Genomic DNA, 25497 nt, shown 5'->3' with positions numbered 1-25497 from the left:
AAGCTTATGAAAGTAGTTCTCTCCTAATGCCTGAAATGGAAGACATTTAACAAATACTTGGTTATTACTATTACTATTCTATCTCATTCTATGAAAATGATCCTGCCTCCAGTTTTCATTTTAAAATCTGTATCACCTGATAGATTTAAGCTCAAACACTTTCTACCACTTCCAGGTTTCTTTATTTTCACTATTCATCTTCCTGACCCACAGAAGTAATGCCTCCTTCCTGTGACCATCCTCTACTCTCTTCTTCTCACTTTCAATCAATGAACACTGTCTGTCTACAAAGTTAAGAGTGAACTTCTTAACCATATTCAAAATGTTCCACAACCTGTTTTTACTGTGTTATCTCTATCTTATCTATCTTATCTCTGTCTATCTCTGTCTTATCATTAAAACAAATAACTATACTTCAGAGGGACACCCCTTCAACATACACTCCAAAACTCCTCTCTGTACCCCTAAATACCATTCCATGCTCCAAAATTACAAAATACTCACACAAATAATTAAAACCCAAGAACTGACTATGAGTGAGAAATGGCAGACAAAAAATATGCTAGATTCTTAAGAACTCTAGATAAAAATCACATAAGGATTTTATACAAAATAGTTTACATATTTACATATTAAACATAAAAAGAAGCATAAACAAAGAACTAGTCACTGTCAAAATATCAGCAAATTTGAAAGATAACCAAATATAATTTCCAAAATTAACACACTGATAATAAATTCAATTAAAGGGTTAAATAGGAGATTAAACATAATGAGGGCTTCCCCAGTAGCTCAGTTAGTAAAGAATCTGTCTGCAATGCAGGAGACCTGGGTTCGATCCCCGGGTTGGGAAGATCCCCTGGATAAGAGCATGGGAACCCACTCCAGTATTCTTGCCTGGAGAATTCCATGGACTGAGAAGCCTGGCAGGCTACAGCCCCTGGGGTCATAAAGAGTCGGACTTCGCTGGTAGCTCAGCTTGTAAAGAATCCACCTGCAATGCAGGAGACCCTGGTTTGACTCTGGAGTCATGAAGATCCCCTGGGGAAGGGAAGGGTACCCACTCCAGTATTCTTGGGCTTCCCTGGTGTTTCAGACAGTAAAGAATCTGCCTGCAATGTGGGAGACCTGGGTTCGATCCCTAGATTGGGAAGATCCCCTGGAGGAGGGCATGGCAACACCCTTCCAGTATTCTTGCCTGGAGAATTCCCATGAGCAGAGGAGCCTGGCAGGCTACAGTCCATGGGGTCGGAAAAAGTCAGATAAAACTAAGCATCTAACAACTAGACACAATGAGGAAAAAATTAGTGTCCCAGAAGATGTCAAGAGATAGAAAAAAGAATAAAGGGGTATAAAATATACTTTACAGGTGGTGCCCTCCCCCCAAAAAAGTGAGCTGTGATGGCTTAAGAAGATGATAATTGTTGTAAAAATTGAGAATTTTTACAACAAAAATCATGTATGCATCTATACCCTAGGAAGCACAATTAGTCCCAAATACTATTTGGGATAAATATAAATAAATCCTTATCAAAATATATTATATCAAAACTTATAGAATGCTAAAGTAAAGCAGAGGCAAATCAAGGGAAAAACAGTATCTGTGAAGGTGGAAAGTGAAATATCCAGCAGACATCTCAACAGGAAAAATTGGTAGTGTTAAAAAAAAAAAAATTCATCCTATAAAAGTATACTCAGCTAACTATCACAGAGGAAAGTACATTTATTTTAAGAAAGTGAGAGAGTTTACAACTCATGATTGAAACTGGGAGGAAACTGTTAAATAAAAGTAAGAATAAAGAGCAAAAAAATAGCATGCAGGTAGACAAAACCACAGGCTTCCCTTGTGGCTCAGCTGGTAAAGAATCTGCCTGCAATGCAGGAGACCTGGGTTCGATCCCCGGGTTGGGAAGATCCCCTGGAGAAGGCAAAGGCTACACACTCCAGTATTCTGGCATGGGGACTCCATGGACTATACAGTCCATGGGGTCTTAAACAGTTGGACACGAGTAAGCGACTTTCATTTTCACTTTTCAGACAAAACCACAGGAATATTGACTCCATAAGACAATAATATCTAGAAATTTGGAGGTAAAAAAATAATAGGAATTTGGAGGTACAAATAATAGTAAGATATAAGACTAGAAGATGCAAGAGCACATGGGAGTTCTTCTAAGGACCTAATACAGTTTGGAAAAAACCAGAGATAATTAGTAACTTTAGACTTTGTTCCGTCAGGGAAGCATTTTCTTTCCTAGGTAACAAACACTAGTAGAAAAGAAAAGGAATTATAAAAGTCAAATTAATATGGGAATACCAGACCACCTTACCTGCCTCATGAGAAATCTGTATGCAGGTCAAGAAGCAACAGTTAGAACTGGACATTGAACAACAGACTGGTCCCAAATTGGGCAAGGAGCGCATCAAGGCTGCATATTGTCACCCTGCTTATTTAACTTATATGCAGAGTATCTCATGTGAAATGCTGGGCTGAATGAAGCACAAGCTGGAATCAAGATTGCTGGGAGAAATATCAATAACCTCAGATATGCAGATAACACCACCCTTATAGCAGAAAGCAAAGAGGAACTCAAGAGCCTCTTTGTGAAAGTGAGAGAGGAAAGTGAAAAGGCTGGCTTAAAACTCAACATTCAGAAAATGAAGATCATGGGATCCAGTCCCATCACTCATGGCAAATAGATAGGGAAACAATGGAAACAGTAAGAGACTTCATTTTTTTGGACTCCAAAATAACTGCAGATGGTGACTGCAGCCATGAAATTAAAAGACACTTGCTCCTTGGAAGAAAAGCTATGACAAACCTAGACAGCGTATTAAAAAGCAGAGACACTTTGCTAACAAAGGTCCGTCTATGGTTTTTCCAGTAGTCATGTATGGATGTTAGAGTTGGAACCATTAAGAAAGCTGAGTGCTGAAGAACTGATGCTTTTGAACTGTGGTGTTGGAGAAGACTCTTGAGAGTCCCTTGGTCTGCAAGCAGATCCAACCAGTCAATCTCAAAGGAAATCAGTCCCGAATATTCATTGGAAAGACTGATGCTAAAGCTGAAACTCCAATACTTTGGCCACTTGATGCAAAGAACTGTTTCACTGGAAAAGACCCTGATGCTGGGAAAGATTGAAGGCTGGAGGAGAAGGGGACGACAGACGATGAAGTGGCTGGATTGCATCATCAATTCGATGGAAATGAGTTTGAGCAAGCTTTGGGAGTTGGTGATGGACAGGGAAGCCTGGGTGTGCTGCAGTCTATAGGGCCGCAAAGAGTTGGACATGATTGAGCGACTGAGCTGAATAAAAGGAAAAAGAAAAACAAACCCAATAAAAAGCGAGAAAGGAGGAAAAAACGGAAAAAAAGAAGAGAGAGAGTATAAAATAAAATAACTTCAAACACATCATAATAAAGACTTTTGATTTCTGATTGAGGATGTAGAGAGTCAGAAAGAACACTGGTTTTCAATTAAAAAAAAATAAGGGCAGCCAAACTCTAAGTTCATGACTACTGCTGAACACACTGAGAGGTCACAGGATAACTAACCAGCCCCAAATCTAAGAAGGGACATGGCAGATGCTGCTATAAGCCATTAAGAATAATTCAGCTAGAATAAATATCAAACTGGTGGAGCATACGTATGGGCTGGTTAGAAAGTGTGGAGCCTGTGGGGACAAAACAGTTCACAAACTCTTGTACATTTTTCTTCAACAGAACAGACCGAAAAGATGGATGAGAGTCTTGAGAAAGAGATCTCCATAGTACAGGCCTCAGGGAGGGGGAAAGGGCACTAATCCTTGCTTATCTCCTCTAGGGAACCAAAGGTTAATTTGCTTGGAGCAGGACAACAAACACTGCTGTCCCTTGGGCACTGGGAAAACAAGTGCATCTGGGGAAGGGGCTGGACTATAGCTTGGGAATAGGGTTCCTGATGGTTCAGATGGCAAAGAATCTGCCTGCAATGTAGGAGACCTGGGTTTGATCCCTGGGTTGGGACAATCCCCTGGAGAAGGGCATAACAACCCACTCCAGTATTCTTGCCTAAAGAATTCCATGGACAGAGGAGCCTGGTAGGCTACAGTTCACGGGGTTGCAAAGAGTCAGACACAACTGAGCGACTAACACACACAGGACCCGAGCACTGAGGCCAGATGCCCCAGATACAGGAACACACTAATGCAGCGAAAGACTGTGGCTTTCTCAGAACAACAGGGCAGGCGTGTTCCCTGCTCTTCCAGTTTCTTGTGGAACAAAAGTAACAGTGGGACACTGCTGGGGACTGACAACTCCTCAAGTGCTGTGCAAAGGGCAGACCTAAAGATAGTGAGAAAACCCTCTGGCAAACCAGCCCCTAACCTAAAAATAAGACATTGCTAGAGGAATTTGAAGCCTGTGGTGCAATGAGGGTAACCACAGAAACAACAAACCTCAAACCTGCCCAACTCCTGACTGTATTAACTCAAACCCCCCACATTAAAGGCCCAGTAGAAGGAAAGATGTACCCGTTTCCAGGCATACAAACCATTTACTTTAGTCTACTCTCCTACACAAGATGCACATCTAGTTTAAAAAAAAAAAAGATTACAAAGCATAGGAAAAGGTAAAAAACCAAACACTTCCAAGAGATAAAGCAATCAACAGAACCAGCCTCATACATGACACAGATATTGAAGTTTTCTGACAGGGAATTTAAATTAAGGGCTCTATGGGAAAGGAGAAAGATATGCAACATCAGATAGGTAATACCAGCAAAGAAATGAAAACTGTAAGAATTAAAAGGAAATACTAGAAGTAAAAAGCATAGTAACAGACGTAAAGAATGCCTTCAATGGCTCATCAGATAACTCACAAAGTGGAGGAAAGAATCAATGAACTTAGTGATAAATCAAGAGAAATAGGTCAGTCAACAGAAACTGAAATACAATGAGGAAAAATAATGGGAAGGCAAAGAATAACCAAGAATTGCTCGACAACATCAACAATTTAATGTAAATACAACTGGAATTCCTGAAGAAGAGAGTGTGGGATAATAAGTATGTGATGAAATGATGACTAAGAAATTACCAAATTTCATGGCAGTCACAAATTCACAGGTCCCAGAAGCTCAAGGAAAAAACAAGCAAAAGTCACATCAAGTCAAATTGTATTTCCCTAGGAAATTGTCCACTTCATCTAAAGATTCGAATTTCAAATGTATCGCTTAAACATGCCCACAAAACAAAAAGACAAGACTGTTTAAAGGAATGAATTCCAGGGACTTCCCTGGTGGTTCAGTGGTCTTTGCTTCCACTGCAGGGGGCAGGGGTTTCATTCCCTGGTAGGGGAACTAAGATCTCAACTACCCCATGACCAAAAAAAAAAAAAAAAAAAGGAGTTAAAAGAAAAGGAATGAATTCCAGCAAATATTTAAGTAACAGGTAATTTCAATCTTACAAAAAAACTTCTGAGAATAGAAAAAGTTAAATACAACCCAACTCATTTATCAAGCTTACTATAACCTTGGTGCCAAAACCAGATAAAAGTCTCCCCACAAAAGAAAATTACAGTACAATCTAATTCAGGTACAAAAAAAATCTAAATTATGAAAAAACTGATTCCTGCAATGGGAATATGTTATGTATGTTTCTGTGTCTGCCCTCTATATCACAAACTTGTATTTTGATAACTGTACCTTAATATAACTGGTTTTCTTCACAACCCTATATATTTTATTTTATGCATTAAAAAATATTATTTTGAAAAGAGGTTCATAGGTTTCAGGCTCCCAAAGGGGTGCATGGCACACAAAACAGATAAGAACCTCTGTACTAAAGAAACTCCTATTGGAGATATACACAAGGAAACATGCAAGAATGTTCAGGGCAGCAATGTCTGTAATAGCAAATGTCAGTACAAGGAGGAAAGTGGCTCCATAAACTAAGGTATACTTACCAGGCGCACTTTTCTAAAAGTCATTAAAATGAAGGAACTGGAGCTACATGTATCAGCAAGGACCTATTTCTTAATCTGGATGCTGAATACATGGGTGGTTAATGCAATATTCTTTAGATAATCAACACATCACACTATTTTTATTTATTTTTCTCACTTTGCAATGAGAAAGCATCATGGATCATCACCAGTACATGCCCTGACATTTAGGAACCATATCCATTAGTCAGGAATAGTGCAAAATACAAATTCCTTAGGAAGGTTTTCTCCTTTCCAAATTTCTTCTAGGTTTTCCAAAACCACCTAGTTGGAATTAATTGTCCTGTCCTATTCTCCATTGCAATTTGTATTTAATTCTCTAATTACAAATTTCTGAATTATATAGTGCTTCCAGTTTTATTGATAAATTAGAGATACCAAGAGAACATTTCATGCAAAGATGAGCTCAATAAAGGACAGAAATGGTATGGACCTAACAGAAGATATTTCAAAGATATTAATATATTAAGAAGATATTAAGAAGAGGTGGCAAGAATACACAGAAGAACTGTACAAAAAGATCTTCACGACACAGATAATCACGATGGTGTGATCACTCACACTGACCTAGAGCCAGACATCCTGGAATGTGAAGTCAAGTGGGCCTTAGAAAGCATCACTACTAACAAAGCCAGTGGAGGTGATGGAATTCCAGTTGAGCTATTTCAAATCCTAAAAGATGATGCTGTGAAAGTGCTGCACTCAATATGCCAGCACATTTGGAAAACTCAGCAGTGGCCAAAGAACTGGAAAAGGTCAGTTTTCATTCCAATCCCAAAGAAAGGCAATGCCAAGAATGTTCAAACTACCACACAATTGCACTCATCTCACACGTTAGTAACGTAATGTTCAAAATTCTGCAAGCCAGGCTTCAGCAATACGTGAACCGTGAACTTCCAGATGTTCAAGCTGGCTGAAAAGCAGAGGAACCAGAGATCAAACTGCCAACATCCAGTGGATCACTGAAAAAGCAAGAGAGTTTCAGAAAAGCATCTATTTCTGTTGTATTGACTATGCCAAAGCCTGTGACTGTGTGGATCACAATAAACTGCGGAAAATTCTGAAAGAGATGGGAATACCCGACCACCTGATCTGCCTCTTGAGAAATCTGTATGCAGGTCAGGAAGCAACAGTTAGAACTGGACATGGAACAACAGAATGGTTCCAAATAGGAAAAGGAGTACGTCAAGGCTATATATTGTCACCCTGCTTATTTAAATTCTATGCAGAGTACATCATGAGAAACGCTGGGCTGGAGAAAGCACAAGCTGGAATTAAGATTGCCCGGAGAAATATCAATAACCTCAGATATGCAGATGACACCACCCTTATGGCAGAAAGCGAAGAACTAAAGAGCCTCTTGATGAAAGTGAAAGAGAAAAGTGAAAATGTTGGCTTAAAGCTCAACATTCAGAAAACTAAGATCATGGCATCCAATCCCATCACTTCATGGCAGATAGATGGGGAAACAGTGGAAACAGTGGCTGACTTTATTTTTTTGGACTCCAAAATCATTGCAGATGGTGATTACAGTCATGAAATTAAAAGACGCTTACTCCTTGGAAGGAAAGTTATGACCAACCTAGATAGCATATTCAAAAGCAGAGACATTACTTTGTCAACAGAGGTCCATCTAGTCAAGGCTATGGTTCTTCCCAGGTCATGTATAGATGTGAGAGTTGGACCAGAAAGAAAGCTGAGCGCCGAAGAACTGATGCTTTTGAACTGTGGTGTTCGAGAAGACTATTGAGGGTCCCTTGGACTGCAAGGAGATCCAACCAGTCCATCCTAAAGGAGATCAGTCCTGGGTGTTCATTGGAAGGATTGATGTTGAAGCTGAAACTCCAATACTTTGGTCACCTGATGCAAAGAGCTGACTCATTTGAAAAGACCCTGATGCTGGGAAAGATTGAAGGCAGGAGGAGAAGGCGACAACAGAGGATGAGAAGGTTGGATGGCATCACCAACTCAATGGACATGGGTTTGGGTGGACTCTGGAAGTTGGTGATGGAACGAGAGGCCTGGCGTGCTGCGATTCATGGGGTTGCAAAGAGTCAGACATGACTGAGCAACTGAAGTGAACATACAGCATTGTATAAGTCTAACATGTACAGCGTAACTTGATTTACATATATTGTGAAATGATTACCACAGTAAATTTAGTTAACATTCGTCTTATATAGTGAATTTAAATACAGTTTGTGCATGACTGATTTCTCAAGTATAAGATCTTTGATGGCTACACGCTGCTTTGTATTCATAAGTTCGAAAAACTACATTTGTTGAGTTTGACTCATTTACCTATAGTCACTCTGAAATAAATCCTGAACACTGGCTAAAAAGTTGTGGTTGCATATTTAATATTTATATTGAGATAAAATCTGATCATAAGAGTAAAACTGCCCATCATAAAGCCAGAGTTCTACTTTTTATAATCTTACTATTATTTTTAACTACAATGAAAAACACATGAAATAACTCTGTGAACAATGTAAAATAAGATATACTTATTCTAAAGGATTTACATATCTGTGTTATCACATTCAAGTTGGGATGATGATTTTACATTTACGTGTATAGAATGATATATGAGTTAACTATGCCCCCTACTGACTGAAAAAGTATTCTGAAAACCAAATAACATTACAGAGAATAGATGTACCACATAAAAACCAAATATCCCAAATGTACTTTTATAATGCAAATGGATGTCATAAAAAGGACTTTGTAGGTTTTAAGTCAAGAATATCTGAGATAGTATTTACTAGAGAAACAGGGGACAAGAGAAGTATAACTTTGGAACTGACTGCTCAGAGTCACCACATTACACAATTTTAGGAAGCATCCTTCACATTACATTCTGTATCAGTGGTTGTCAAGCAGGGGCAATTTGGCCTCCCTGGGGACATTTGACATCTGTGTGGAGATGTTTTCAGCCATCATAGGGAGGTGGGGGTGTGGTGCTTCTGAATAGAGGGTAGAGGGATGTGGTAGTAGTTAGGGGCCAGAGATGCTGCTAAACGTGCTACAATGCACAGGCCAGTCTCACAAAAAAAAATTATCTGGCCCCAAATGTTAAGCTGTGTTAAGAAATTTTGCTCAACCTGAATATTCCCTTTTAGGTTTGCAATAAGGAAACAAAGTCAAATAGAGTTTTACGACTTGCTTCAACTTTGCTGAAAGAGTTAAAGAAGACACTAAATCTCTGCCATCAAGGAATATGGGTTTTGGGACTTTCCTAGTGGTTCAGTGCTCAAAATTGCCCCTGCACTTCCAGTGCAGGGGGCACAGATTCAAACCCTGGTTGGGAAACTAAGATCCTGCATGCCACATAGCATGGCCAAAAAAATATATATATATAGTATTACGTTTTAGTCCTTTTCATTTGGGATAGAAAATTGTAGATGAGATAGTTTCATATGTCCACCTTTTAGCTCTACTGTAAGGATGATACAATTTGTACATAAACTTTTGATGGGTTAACAATAATTTTTAAAGTTATTAGGCTACCTGTGTTTCCATTTCCATCATCCTCTGTTTTATTTCTTTTATTTCTGCTTGTGTTTCAGCTTCTCTAAGTCGGATGGTCATCAGTTCATCTTGTAACTCAATCATGGCATTTTTCTTAGGTGGGTCTTTCCATCTCCCAGTAGTACGAGCTAAGTGGCGCTAAAATTAAAAAAAAAAAAATTATATTGCAACAAATATTCCCAGTACTATATATACTTTTATATATATATAAACATATATACTTATATATATATAATATATACTTTTATATATTTATAAATATATATATATATTTATAAATAAAAGCCAAATTAACTGAGCACTTATTTCAGGCCCAGTACTGTATAACCCACTTTATATGTGTCATTTTATTTAATTCCCAGAAAATCTTAAAAGTTAAACGCTATTATTTTCACTGTACAGAAAAGAAAATGGAAATTGTGATTAAGTAACTCCAGAAAGGTCCCACAGCCAGTAAGTGGCAGATTTGGAGTATAAACTCAGATACAGTTCAAACATGTTTTTATTCTGTAGATTAATTATTGTAAAAAATATAATTTTTATCCTCATTTTTCCCTGAGAGATTTTTACATTATTTTTTAATGAAATCCCAGGAAAAGGGGGAAATGGAACCATTCATGAATTAGGGAAACAATAGCAGAAATTAAGAACACTGTTCTCAAAAAATTCTTTCATTTGTTTTTAATTAATTTCCAGTTTATTGCTGTCTGATATTTCTTAAAAAAAAAAAAAAGCCATGGCAATGTAAAGAACTTTGCTAGATATATTCCCCACCCCAATTCATACCAAGATCACTTTCTGAAATAATACGTAGTTTTTTTCCTTTCTGTTTTCCCTTCTGTCTTATAGATTCTATTTTTCTTTTTTTTTTTTGCTACTTATCAGTAGTTTCCCTCATATGTGAATAAATTTGTGGCATATAACCAACTAAATGTCTATTTTATTTTGTGATAAAACCATTTTCAAAAGAAGTTACAAATTCATAAATTTATGTTGATGCCACACACCCTTCTGATGTTTCATAATGACCAATGAATTAACAACAGAAGAAATAAGTATAATATAAAAAATATTTTCTCTTAGTTCTTTAGAAAAAGTTAACATAAATCACAATGGTATAATAAGACAACAAAAATATGACTTGGTCTCTATTTTACATTTTACTTAATTCTAAAAATCAAAGAGAAAAAAAGCTTAAAAGTACTTTCAATTTCTAAATGCTCTCAGTTTTGTACCTAACAGAGTCTTTCTCACTTTAAACTCAAACCCTAGTGTTGGTCGTTAACTACTTCAAATTTATACAAAATGGATATTCAGGTTTTACATTTTTTTTAAAAAAGGCACACAAAATATACTCATATACCTGCCAGTGTTCCTCCAAATCCTTGACTTGTTGTCTAAGCTCTTTCAAACCCATAATAGCTTCTGCTTCTCTCAGTTTCACAGCAATGAGTTCTTCCTGAAGTCTTGCAATGTTATTCTCATCAGGAAAGGAGTTGTTTCTCTAATGCAAGAGAGAATTGGGGATTTTTTTTTAATTTAAAGAATAAAATATAGCATATACAACAATACAGCAAAATAACAAGAGCTATTTTATCTCATATGTAATTGTGCTTAATTTGATACAATCTTATTGAGATATAATCCACAAACTATGAAACTTATTAGTCAGCCGTTTTTAAGAGTATTCACAGGGTTATGCAACCAGCATCACAAACTAATTTCAGTACATTTTAATCACCCCCAAGAAACCCTATGCCCATTTGCAGTTACTCTATGTTTTCTACACCCCCAGGCCCCGACAATCACTAACGTATGTCTCTACGATCTTGCCTATTTTGAATATTTCATACAAATGCAATCATACAATTTATGGCCTTTTATGACTAGCTTCTTTAACTCAGCATGTTTTCAAATTTCATCTTTTTTTAAAATTGCCAAATAATAATTTCAATGTACAGATATACGACATTTTATTTATACATTCATCAGTTGATGGAAATATGAGTTGTTTCCACTTTGAGGTTACTATTAGTAACGCTGCTATGGACATTTATGTAAAAGTTTTTGTGTAGATATATGTTTTTAACTCTCCTGAGTATATATGAAAGAGCAGAAATGCTAGATCATATGGTAATTCTACATTTAATTTTTAAGAAACTGGCAAACTTTTCAAAAGCAGTTGCATGTTTTACATTCCCACCAGGAAGGAACTGTCTTTAATTTTAAGGACACTGAGAATCTAATTCTGTTTTAATAAAACACTAATCAGAATTATGGAGCAACAAGATTAAAAATGTTTTTCAACATGGCAATAAACATACTAACCTCTGATCAGGACTTCAAACAAAGCATGAACATCATTTATATTTTAAGGATTTATGGAAGAGAGCAGTTCAAATTTTGTTTTATTTTTTCAACACACCACTTTGGAAAAGGAGTATAAAATATTTGTACATTAGTCACTACTGTGACTAATCAATACTCAAGAAATTAGTTCTAAGGTAATCTAAGTATTTCCTTCAAGGGTACAAGATGGGTCCTGAAAGACCCATCTTCGGATATAGGGTTGCCGTATTAAACTGCTCTCAGGAATGACCAAAGAATTCTAAATTAGGCTCTAATAAAAGTTCCTTGAGTAAACTAAGTTCCAAGTCTACAAAATTTTCTATCTCTGAAATATTTCATTAACATGTTAGCCCACAGAGATGGCTGAATAAAGTTATTCTTGCCAACTACACATTTTTTGTGATGGATTTTAAATATTTTCTCAACTGAAATCCAGAAATTTACTGTATATGTATTTTAAGAATAACTATCTTGCATGAAGAAATTAACCATCAGAGATCAGATCAGTTGCTCAGTTGTGTCTGACTCTTTGCGACCCCATGAATTGCAGCACGCCAGGCCTCCCTGTCCATCACCAACTCCCGGAGTTCACTCAGACTCATGTCCATCGAGTCAGTGATGCCATCCAGCCATCTCATCCTCTGTCATCCCCTTCTGTTCTTGCCCCCAATCCCTCCCAGCATCAGAGTCTTTTCCAATGAGTCAACTCTTCACATGAGGTGGCCAAAGTACTGGAGTTTCAGCTTTAGCATCGTTCCTTCCAAAGAAATTCCAGGGCTGATCTCCTTCAGAATGGACTGGTTGGATCTCCTTGCAGTCCAAGGGACTCTCAAGAGTCTTCTCCAACACCACAGTTCAAAAGCATCAGTTCTTCGGTGCTCAGCCTTCTTCACAGTCCAACTCTCACATCCATACATGACCACAGGAAAAACCATAGCCTTGACTAGACGAACCTTTGTTGGCAAAGTAATGTCTCCGCCTTTGAATATGCTATCTAGGTTGGTCATAACTTTCCTTCCAAGGAGTAAGCGTCTTTTAATTTCATGGCTGCAGTCACTATCTGTAGTGATTTTTGAGCCCAGAAAAATAAAGTCTGACACTGTTTCCCCATCTATTTCCCATGAAGTGATGGGACCGGATGCCATGATCTTCGTTTTCTGAATGTTGAGCTTTAAGCCAACTTTTTCACTCTCCACTTTCACTTTCATCAAGAGGCTTTTGAGTTCCTCTTCACTTACTGCCATAAGGGTGGTGTCATCTGCATAGCTGAGGTTATTGATATTTCTCCCGGCAATCTTGATTCCAGCTTGTGTTTCTTCCAGTCCAGCGTTTCTCATGAGGTACTCCGCATGTAAGTTAAATAAACAGGGTGACAATATACAGCCTTGACGAACTCCTTTTCCTATTTGGAACCAGTCTGTTGTTCCATGTCCAGTTCTAACTGTTGCTTCCTGACCTGCATACAGGTTTCTCAAGAGGCAGGTCAGGTGGTCTGGTATTCCCATCTCTTTCAGAATTTTCCACAGTTTATTGTGATCCACACAGTCAAAGGCTTTGGCATAGTCAATAAAGCAGAAATAGATGTTTTTCTGGAACTCTCTTGCTTTTTCCATGATCCAGCGGATGTTGGCAATTTGATCTCTGGTTCCTCTACCTTTTCTAAAACCAGCGTGAACATCACGAAGTTCACGGTTCACATATTGCTGAAGCCTGGCTTGGAGAATTTTGAGCATTACTTTACTAGCAAGTGAGATGAGTGCAATTGTGCGGTAGTTTGAGCATGCCAAAGAATGCTCAATGCTTCTTTGGCATTGCCTTTCTTTGGGATTAGAATGAAAACTGACCTTTTCCAGTCCTGTGGCCACTGCTGAGTTTTCCAAATTTGCTGGCATATTGAGTGCAGCACTTTCATAGCATCATCTTTTAGGATTTGAAATAGCTCTACTGGAATTCCATCACCTCCACTAGCTTCGTTCATAGTGATGCTTCCTAAGGTCCACTTGACTTCACATTCCAGGATGTCTGGCTCTAGGTCAGTGATCACACCATCGTGATTATCTGGGTCGTGAAGATCTTTTTTGTACAGTTCTTCTGTGTATTCTTGCCATCTCTTCTTAATATCTTCTGCTTCTGTTAGGTCCATACCATTTCTGTCTTTTATCGAGCCCATCTTTGCATGAAATGTTCCTTTGGTATCTCTGATTTTCTTGAAGAGATCCCTAGTCTTTCCCATTCTGTTGTTTTCCTCTATTTCTTTGCATTGATTGCTGAAGAAGGCTTTCTTATCTCTTCTTGCTATTCTTTGGAACTCTGCATTCAGATGTTTATATCTTTCCTTTTCTCCTTTGCTTTTCACCTCTCTTCTTTTCACAGCTATTTGTAAGGCCTCCCCAGATTAACCATAGGATGCATGAATACCAACAAAGCTACTTTAAAAATCTATTTTTAAATTGGACCCAAGAACATTTCCTTCTTCCAAATATTCAAAAGAGAAAGATCCAGACTCTTAACTAAATCATGGAGCCCAGAATACTCCCCATTAGGCATTTTAAATTTTTTTTGGCTTTTTTCTCAACAAATAGGAGAAAAAGTTTTCCAAAGATAATATAAAAATAGCAAGTAGATTTCTAGCACAATTATTCCACTATTAACTGTAGTTATACCCTGTTCTATTTCATTAAGAAACAGTTAAGAATTTGAGGCTCTTTCATGTCCATTGTTTATGAGATTCTCAATCAACGGCTAGATACTACCTAAGGGTAAAAGAAACAAATGCAACACAGAACCCAAATCATCTATGATTTTATAGATGAGAAAACAGAGATTCAGAATTTGTGATTTGGAACACAGACTCTCAAGTCTGAAGTTATGAGAAACCTAAAAGTGTTTCTATTTCCACTACTCATCTGTACTTTAATAACCTTCAAAAGAGGTAAGTTAACTTCTGTAAGTACATCTCCAGCTAAAATCTTCCTATATAAACTGTGATGGTTTTCTGTAGCTTAGAAAGCTGTAACAGTTATACTCAGATGAAAATTAACCTGAAATGCTTACGTATTTATTTAACTAGTCTATTTCTATACTGTTGCAGATAAAACTATTATAATATTTGAAAACAATGGTTAATTTCTTTCTTTAAACAAATTTACTTTTACAAGAAAAACAAGACAGAAAGCTGTGGTACATATACACAATGGAGTATTATTCAGCCATTAAAAAGAATACATTTGAATCAGTTCTAATGAGGTGGATAAAACTGGAGCCTATTATACAGAGTGAAGTAAGCCAGAAAGAAAAACACCAATACAGTATACTAACGCATATATATGGAATTTAGACAGATGGTAATGATAACCCCGTATATGAGACAGCAAAAGAGATACTGATGTATAGAACAGTCTTTTGGACTCTGTGGGAGAGCGAGAGGGTGGGATAATTTGGGAGAATGGCATTGAAACATGTATAATATCATGTATGAAACGAGTTGCCAGTCCAGGTTCAATGCACGATACTGGATGCTTGGGGCTGGTGCACTGGGACGACCCAGAGGGATGGTATGGGGAGGGAGGAGGGAGGAGGGTTCAGGATGGGGAACACATGTATATCTGTGGCGGATTCATGTTGATATATGGAAAACCAATACAATATTGTAATTTTATTTTATTTTTAAACTTTACATAATTGTATTAGTTTTGCCAAATATCAAAATGAATCCATCACAGGTAAAGTTAAAAAATAAAATAAAAACTAAAAAAAAAATGAATATTTGTGTATTTTGTGCTGAGGATGCAAATTTCATAGTGGATTTTTTAAAATTTACCTTGAATTGGGAGAAAAGCAAGTGATATATTTATATACTGTTGGGATAAAAATGGTAATATTCATTTTTAAAAGAACTATGAATGTGGTTATGATTTTAGGTCTTTTTACTCATGTTTAGCACAGGTTTTAAATTCAAAAATACACTGTGGTCTACACTAACCCAAAAGTATTCCATACATTAGTTTAACAAATATATGGCAAATTTTTCATAGCTAAATCTAATTCTTCTAGAAGGAAATTGCTGCCTTCTGTTTAATTACATTAACTGAAATGTGCTTAAGAGGAATGTTTTCAGCATATTTTATATACTAAAAAAAAAAGGGTTAGTATTCGGTCAATGGCCAAGATGTAATATTACTACGTTGTAGACTTTTATAGTTCATATCCCAATTGCCCCAGGATTTTAAGGAAATGGCAACCCACTCCAGTATTCTTGCCTAGAGAATCCTGTGGACAGAGGAGCCTGGGGGCTGCCATCTATGGGGTCACACAGAGTCGGACATGACTGAAGCGACTTAGCAGCAGCAGCAGCAGTCTGAGAGATACTGTGTCAGCTATAGTTGGGTGACTCTAAAGGCTGTTAAGTACTACTTATCTTGACAACAGTTAATCTCTATTCCTTAAGTTTCTTTTCTCCAATAATTAAATATCATTCATATCAAAATTATCCTGGTTGTTTCCCTCTAAAAGGACTTTAATCTCTATTTTTACCCAAAATATGGGGCTTTGACCAGTATGGTAACAACAAAAATTAAATAGGAATCATGTATTTTTTCCTTTCCTCTCTTATAACCATGTAAGATTTTTAATGTGCAAAAAACCATGCCAAATTTCACCACTCAATAAGCACTTAAATATCTATCATATGTCCCCTCCAGTTTGGGAATGACAGCCTTCATGTTGTTCTTACCTTTTCTATATCCAGAACTTTATCCTGCATTTCCTTCAGTGCACACTGAGACTCAGCTTCACTCAGTCGGGCTTGGACCAATTCCTTCTCCAGCTGTAGCACAAAATCTTCATTGTAGTTGGAACTGCATTTATGCTACAAGTTATAGACATACACTGAAATTTTTCAGAAGTTTGAACATGTATATATATTAAAAATAAGTGCAATTACACAATACAGCTATTGAGGGTAACCAGATTGTAAAAGTTCCATCCACCTAGTATTTCCAGCTTATCTCCTTTCCAGAAAATAAAAAATTCCAGGTTTGATATCTATAATGATGATCACATTATCAGGTGTTTATAATTGAATCCAATTCGTAGAAGATAAATATCTTCTTTTATCTATCCGTCCATCCAGATGCTAAGAATCTGTTCCAGCTTTATAGACCTGAACTGAACAACACCATAACCACCAGTCATATATGGTTACTGAGCACTTGAAATGTGGCTAGTCAAATTAAGAAAGGTTGTAAGTATAAAATACAAACTGGATTTTGAAGGCTTAATGTGAAATAAAAAGACAAAATATCTCATTAATTTTAATACTGATTGTATGTTGATATAACATTTCAAATGTACTGAGTTAAAATACTGATTTAATCAAATAAAATTTATTATTTATTAATTTCATTGTTAGTTATTCCTTTTATTATGGCACTTTAAAAGGCATATGTGGCTCACATTATATTGATATTAGACAGCACTGATATAGACTACAGACATTTACTGAAAATTCTATTTTAACTTAATAGGAATAAAAATAAGGCATCTATAATAACGTAAACCATCCTAAATCCCAAAAGAACAAAAATGTATTTGCTGTTAAAAATGTACTGATCTCTTTAAATATATTCATGAAAAAGATTGTTAGAAGCAATGATGCTGCATAAAGAAATTAACCATGAAAGGATGAAACTCTTCCATCTCCTTTCCTACTTTACACCAATGTAGCTATTTAAGAAATCCCCTTTCAAACTAGTTTGTACACAAAGATGTTCAAAAAAGGAAAAAGACATCTAATTTACCACTATAAAAGACTTCCTAAAATAAACTATCGCTTCACATTTAATTCACGTAGTAATTACTACATGATTAAAAAACAGTGACAACTCAAAATTCCAAAATAAGAGTCACAGAGAAAATCTTCTAGTGAACTAACATAAGTAAAGAATGGGTCTTTTTACTCTAATATATTAGGAACAAAACAAATAGCAAATTAAAACTATTTAAAAACTATTAAATACTTAATTAAAATATACAGTACTCCCTTGCCCATTACTCAAAAAGTTATGTTTTAAAAATGCACAGTTCACCTACTGGGCAAATGAGAACTTTTAAACTCAGTTTTATTTCTCCCAGTAACTTTCGGATGCTATTAAAACAGTATTTCAATATAAGAAATAGATCTGCAATAGGTATACCACCTTAGCAAATACTTACCTTACCAAACAGAAAAATGACAGTTTTAGAATGGCTGCATCCAAAATGCAGGTGCCATGATTTTTGTTTAATTAGATCACAGTTATTTTATGAGTAATACTAGAATCTTTTGCCTTTAATCTAAAGCTCTGACAACAGTAATTCAGGCTTACTTGTTAAAACTTTATTAGGAGGGCCCAAGGAACACATCAAACCCAAATGGCCAATATGAGAATGGAACCACTGATCTGGTGTAAACCAACCCATCCAAACAAGTGTTTAAAAAAAAAAAAAAAAGACTAGCAATATTGGGAACAAATTTTTAGCAATAAAATTTACAAAACTTCTAATCATCCTCTGTTGTTCAATGGATTCTTTCTACAGTGTACATGTTATTTCTCTTCTCTCCAGCTGTTCCTCAATCCACTACAAACTAATTTTAGCCTTCATCCTTTGATGAAACTACTCTAATCACTAACAGTATTAATATCCAATAACAATATAAAAACTCAATGAAAAGCCCTTTTGTTCAGCTCTTAGTTTCACCAGATAGTCTATGGAATTTAAAACAACTGACCACTCATTAAAAATCTCTCCTCCCCCAGATTCCGAGGTGTTACTCTTTCATGGTTTTACCTCATATCTTCTCTGTCTGCTCTGTCAGTTCTACTACTTCATTATAGATATGTCTATGTGTTTATGTGTATATATATGTGTGTATCAATCAGTAGGCCTCAGGGTTTCTATATTCTGTGTTTTCTCTCAATCTTTCTGTTAATTTTCTTATTTTGTAGATTCCTCCTATGTGATTTCATCCATTGTCTAATACAGTCCATACAAAGACAGTATCAGATACAATGTATATCAGATTTTTACTCTATTTAATTCTATATAGACAATGGATGAGATCACCAAGGAAGGACCTGCAAAATAGTTAAAAAAAAAAAAAAAAAAAAAAGGTGGTGGCTGGGGTGGAGAGGGAGAGGAACATACAATAATGGAACTCCAGTGGTCATGTATGGATGTGAGAGTTGGACTGTGAAGAAGGCTGAGCGCCAAAGAATTGATGCTTTTGAACTGTGGGGTTGGAGAAGACTCTTGAGAGTCCCTTGGACTACAAGGAGATCCAACCAGTCCATTCTGAAGGAGATCAGCCCTGGGATTTCTTTGGAAGGAATGATGCTAAAGCTGAAACTCCAGTACTTTGGCCACCTCATGCGAAGAGTTGACTCATTGGAAAAGACTCTGATGCTGGGAGGGATTGGGGGCAGGAGGAGAAGGGGACGACAGAGGATGAGATGGCTGGATGGCATCACCGACTCAATGGACATGAGTCTGAGTGAACTCCGGGAGTTGGTGATGGACAGGGAGGCCTGGCGTGCTTGCGATTCATGGGGTCGCAAAGAGTCGGACACGACTGAGTGAATGACCAGAACTGAAGGACAATAAATATAGACAGAAATCGACAGATATACAGATATATAAAGAGTGATGACTCTCAAGTCCGTATTCTCACCCTGATCTTTCTAATAAACTAAAGATTCATATTAACAACTTCCTACTGGTTTTCTTCGTCTGTTTAGCCTCACACTCACCTCACATTCAACCTTTCAAAACTGGACTCCTTATCTTTTCCTCCTTATATGCTAAGGATCCCATCATCTAACAACCATCCAAGTAAAAACTTCCACTATGATTAAACTCAACCCATACCAAATCAATCACCACATCTTAGTTTTTCTTCCAGCTACCTCTTGAATTTGTCTGCTCCTTTCCACCTTCACAGTCATTGTTTTTATTTATGCTCTCACCTTTCTTTGAACTACTGCAATAGTCTTACATATATGACCATCTAACTATTAATTACAGTGTGTAGTGGGTATTATTTAATATAGGCATACCTTATTTTATTGCTCCTCACTTTATTGCACTTTGAAGATTGTTTTTTTTTTTAAACAAATTGAAGGTCTATGGCAACCCTACTTCAAACCAAGTTTATTGGTGCTGTTTTTTACAACAACAATTGCTCACTTCAAGTCACTGTGTCATATTTTGGTAGTTCTCACAATATTTCAAACTTTTTCATTATTATTATTTTTGGCTTGTGATCAGTGAGCTCTGCTGTTTCTATCACAGTTGTTTTCAGGTGCCATGAACCACACACCCATTTAAGATGGTGAACTTAACTGATAAATGTTGTGTGTATTCTGACAGCTCCACTGACCAGCCAGCCATTCCCCGCATTTCTCCCCTTTTCCTTGTGCCTCCTTATTCCCTGAGATACAATACTGTTGAAATCAGGCCATATGTAACCCACAATGGCCTCTAAGTGTTCAAGAGAAAGGAAGTACTGCATATCTCTCATTCTAAACTGAAAGCTAGGAATGATCAAGCTTAGTGAGGAAGGCCTGTCGCAAGCCAAGATAAGCCAAAAACTAGGGGTCTTGTCCCAAACAGCCAAGTTGGGACAAAGAAAAAGTTCTTGAAGGAAATTAAAAGTGCTACTCCACTGAACACGTAAGTGGTAAAAATGTGCAAAAGCCTTACTGCTGATAATGGAAATAGTTTTAGTGGCCTGGATAGAAGATCAAACCAGCCACAACATTCCTTGAAGCCCAAGTCTTATCCAGAACAAGGACCTAACTTTCTTCAATTCTATGAAGGCAGAAAGAGGTGAAGAAGCTGCAGAAGAAAAGTTTGAAGTTAAAAAGAGATTGATTTATGATATTTAAAGAAAGAAGCCATCTCCATAAAATAAATGTGCAACTTGAAGCAGCAAGTTCTAATGTAGAAACTGCAGCAACTTATCCAGAAGATTTTGGTAAGATCATTAATGAAGGTGACGACATTAAACAATAGATTTTTTATGTAGATGAAACAGCCTCCTATCGGAAGAAGGTACCACCTAAAGCTTTCATAGCTAGAAGAGAAGTCAATGCTTGGCTTCAAAGTTTCAAAGAACAGGCTGATTTTCTTGTTAGGGGCTAATGAAGCTAGAGGCTTGAAGTCAAAGCCAGTGCTCATTTACCATTCTGAAAATCTTAGGACCCTTCAGAATTAAGCTAAATCTGTCTATGCTCTCTAAAAATCAATGACATAGCCTTGATGATAGCACATTTGTTTATGACATGGCTTACCACTGTAAGCCCCACTGTTGAAACCTAATGCTCAGAAAGATTCCTTTCAAAATATTACTGTTCACTGACAGTGCACCTGGTCACCCAAAAACTCTGTTGGAAATGTAAAATGAGATTAATGTTGTTTTCATGCCTCCTAACACAATATCCATTCTGCAGCCCAAGGATCAAGGAATAATCCTGACTTTCAAGTCTTATTATTTAAGAAATACATTTTGTAAGGCTATAGCTGTCAAAAAAGAGCCATTCCTCAGATGGATCTGTGAAAAGTAAACTGAAAACCTTGTGGAAAAGATTAACCATTCTAGGTGCTATTAAGAAAATTCATGATTCATGGGGAAAAGTCAAAATATCAACATTAACTGAAGAAGCTGATTCTAACCTTCATGGATGACTTGGAGGTGTTCAAGACCAGTGGAAGAAGCAAGCACAGATGTAACAAAAAGAGCAAGAGAACTAGAGTTAGAAGTGGAGCCTAAAGATGTGACTGACTTGCTGCAAACTCATGGTAAAAGTTGCACAAGGAGTTCCTTTTCATGGATAAGCAAAGAAAATGCTTTCTTGAGATGGAATCTACTTCTGGTGACAATGCATGTGGATTACTGAAATGACAACAAAGGACTGAGAATATTACACATGCTCACTTAATAAAGCGCTGGCAGGGTTGGAGAGTATTGACCCCAACTGTGAAAGAAGTTCTACTGTGGGCAAAATGTTATCAAACAGCACTGCATGATACAGAGTAATTTTTCATGAAAGGAATCAAAATCGCTGTAACAAACTTCACTTTGCCTTTTTAAAAATATAAATTGTCAATCTTCAGTAACCACCACCCTGATAAGTCAGTAGCCATCAACATCGAGGCAAGACCTTTCACCAACAAAAAGCTTACTCACTGAAGGCTTAGATGATGGTTAGCATTTTTGGCAATAAATATCTTTTAATTAATGTGTGTACTTTGTTTTTCTTAGACATAGTGCTACTGCATACTTCATAGGCTACAATACAGTATAAACCTAACTTTTATATGCACTGGAAAACCAAATAATTTGTGTGACTCACTTTTTGTGATATTTGCTTTATTGCAGTGGCCTGGAATTGCACCCACAATCTGAGGTATACCTGTATTTTACGTTACAGCTTATACTAAATTGTAGTAGAAGCATTTTTACGATTTTGCCACCTGGCCCAGGCAGGTGTTTTCTTTTCCTTTTGTACTGAGATTAAAGAAGTTTTAATTCCATGTTTATTAGAACAAACATGTTAATGAAAATTATACAAGCAGTGATACACTTTAAGAGAGTATTCAAAATAAACCTAACTTCACTGAGCCAATTTCATCTCATTATCAATTTTTGTATATAGCAACTAGAACTATTCAATTACATTCATATGCATTATTGAGCAAAAAGCTTTTACTGGGATCAGTTCTTAGTACTGATATGGACTCACTGGAGATTCTGCATTTAGTGCTATGAGTTGGGGGTTTAGCATTTATTTGGTTGGAATATGGACCAAAGGGTGGCCCATGGTGAATGAACTGGAAATGCTGGACATGCCTTGGTTCAATGTAAAGAAAGGGAAAACTGGTGACAAAGAAATTGGGGAAGATGTATGGAGACATATCTTTCTGAATATGCTAAAACTGTGAAGATGCTGCTTCCCACGTGAATGCTTGCCAAAGGGTGACCTCAGCAGAGGATTTTTAAAAATCAGTTGAAAGATTCTGATTTAGGCTCTAAGGAAAGTGTGGTCCAAAATTTCTTGTGGCAAGAGCATTCTCATTCTTCCCTTCTGGGCTGGACAAATCACAAAAGCTGCAGTGTTGCCCTACTTAGATGAAAGGAATATAATAATATCTGCTTCTTCCACTATGCTCTCTGCTCTACGAGGTCAGTTTCAGCTCATCTCTGAAAACTGTAATACTATTTGCTATTAAGCACTAAAAAGTTCTGTTTTATTTTTTGTTTCTTGCTTTTTATTTTTGGAGTCAAATATTTTTCATTGCTTGATAGAGAAAGGGGAAAATGGTGCTCTCAAGTTAGAGAAATAAAAGATTTTAAGTCATTAAAAAAAAAAAAAACTCAATTGAATGGGATAACCCATTCCGTGGATACCAGTCAGCCTCTATCCTCAGAAAGCCCAATAAGCTTATGAACAAAGTAGCTACAGTAGCTGGAAATGAGGTTATACATGGGCTCAGCAACACGGATTTCTACTCGCCAAGGTGATCTGGCTACTGCCACTGCTAAGTGTCCAATCTGCCAGCAACAGAGATCAACACTACACCCCTGATATGACACCTTCCCGGGGGTAATCAACCTACTACCTGGTAGCAGGTTAATCATACTGGACCAGTTCCAAAATGGAAGGGATGTTTTGCTCTTACTGGAATACACACTTACGCTGGATATGGACTTGCTTTCCCAGCATGCAATGCTTCTGTCAAAACTATCATCCGTGGAATTACAGAATGCCTCTCCACTGTGATGGTATTCTACACAGCGCTGCTTCTGATCAAGGAGTGCACATCATAGCAAAATAAGAACAGCAATGGCCCATGCTCGTGGAACTCATCAGTCTCATCAAATTCCCTAATATCAAGCAGCTGGACTGACAGAAGGGTGGAATGACCATTTGAAAACTCATTTCCAGTGCCAGCTAGGTGGCAATACCTTACAAGACTGGGACAAGGTTCTCCAGAAGAATGAATATGCTGTGAGTCATGTGCAATATACAGTGTCATTTTCCCCCATAATTCACAGATATAGGAATCAAGGGGTGTAAATAGGAGTGACACTATTACTGCTACAGACTCACCAACAAATGTTTGCTTTGCAACATTATGTTCTGCTGGTCTAGATTTCTTAGTTCCTGAGGGAGGAATGGTTCCATGAAGAGACAGTAAACTGGAAGTTAAGGCAAACCACTTTGAGTCCTCACACATCTGAATCATTGAGTAAAAAAAGAGAATTATGGTGTTGGTTTGGCTGACTGATCACTACCGAGTAGTCCACTACACTACAGTGGAGATTTGGAAGAATATATGTGAAACATAGGAGATCCTTTCAAGTGTCTCTAATATTTTCATGCCTTGCAATTAAGGTAAAAAAAATTACAATAATTCAATACAGGAAGGATTGCTTATGGCCCAGATCCTTCAGGATTCAAGGTTTGGGTCATCCCACCAAGCAAAGAACCATGACCAGCTGAAGTGCTTGTTGAAGGTAAAGGAATACAGAGTGGGTAGTGGAAGAAGGTAGTTACAAATACTACCACATGATGACTTACATATATAAGGACTGCAACTGCCATGAGTAATTCCTCCCAATTTTGCTATGAATGTTTTCTGTTTTCTTTGAATATGTGCGTTTTCTTTCCTCTCTTGTTCTCTTATGCAATATAAGATGCACTGACTTTATATTATAGCATTTAAGTATTGTTAATTTTACAGTATATCCTGTAATTAAATTACAAGATATCAAGAAGGGAAAACATTACTCAAGAATTTCACCACCTCTTCTGGGGAAGGCATTAGTACATATTTGGTTATGCTCAGGACATAACTGTACGAAGTTATGCAGAATTATGACCTTATTGTTTTCTTTACCTGGAGATTAAGTATAGATTAACAAGATGCACATGTGTGCCAAGTTGACAAAGGCTGGACTTGTGATGGTCAATTCTCATCAACTTGACTAGCACATGGGATGCCCAGATTAGACATTATTTCTGGGTGTTTCTATGAAGGTGTTTTCAGATGACTTAGTAGACTGCCCTCCCAACGTAAGTGGGGACCAGCCAATCTGTTCAGGGCCTTAATAGAACATGTAGCAGAAAAAGGGAGGATTTATTCTGTTCCTGCCTGCTGCTTGAGCTAGGACATTAGTCTTCTCCTACCCTTGGACTGGAATTACTTTCATTACTCTGCAGAACTCTAATACAGGGTAAATTTTATAAGATAACATTTATTGATTATAGAGGTTTTATTATTCTTGCTTGGTTTTGGTCCCTTTCAATTGGCTCAGAGCTTCTGCAATTGAATTCTCTTATTTGGTATTTATTTCTACATTTCCAATTTTGCTGTTCAAAATTCTGCAGATCTAAATTTGATCAGGAAAATGATATACTTCTGATATTAAAACTTCACCTGTCAGTTTTAGTCTTTTAAGTTTTGGTTATTAGCCATTTATGCCACTGACCAAACAAGCTGATAGAATAATGAAATAATGTTAATATTAATCTTAATAATAACTACCACTTATTGAGTACTCATTCTATGCTAAGCATTTTTCCAGAGGACCAACTC

At 36.9% G+C, this 25497-nt stretch overlaps 1 protein-coding gene across 8 annotated transcripts in view; it reads right to left on the bottom strand.

Moving 5' to 3' along the window:
* The window catches only part of EVI5 (ecotropic viral integration site 5), a 238219-nt gene that overhangs the window by 78069 nt on the left and 134653 nt on the right, over positions 1-25497 (bottom strand). For 6 of the 8 annotated variants that reach the window (XM_070367675.1, XM_070367679.1, XM_070367672.1 and 3 more), the window contains 3 exons: positions 16592-16726; positions 10874-11014; positions 9490-9648 (listed from right to left, as the gene is read on the bottom strand). In XM_070367675.1, the coding sequence (XP_070223776.1) occupies positions 9490-9648; positions 10874-11014; positions 16592-16726 (435 nt within the window). The remainder of the gene's footprint in view (positions 1-9489; positions 9649-10873; positions 11015-16591; positions 16727-25497) is intronic. The other 2 variants (XM_070367673.1, XM_070367677.1) reach the window with 1 other exon arrangement.

This window comes from Bos mutus, chromosome 3 (genome assembly GCF_027580195.1).
Source record: "Bos mutus isolate GX-2022 chromosome 3, NWIPB_WYAK_1.1, whole genome shotgun sequence".
NCBI classification, from domain to species: Eukaryota; Metazoa; Chordata; class Mammalia; order Artiodactyla; family Bovidae; genus Bos; species Bos mutus.
This window is presented reverse-complemented; position numbering and strand designations above follow the sequence as displayed.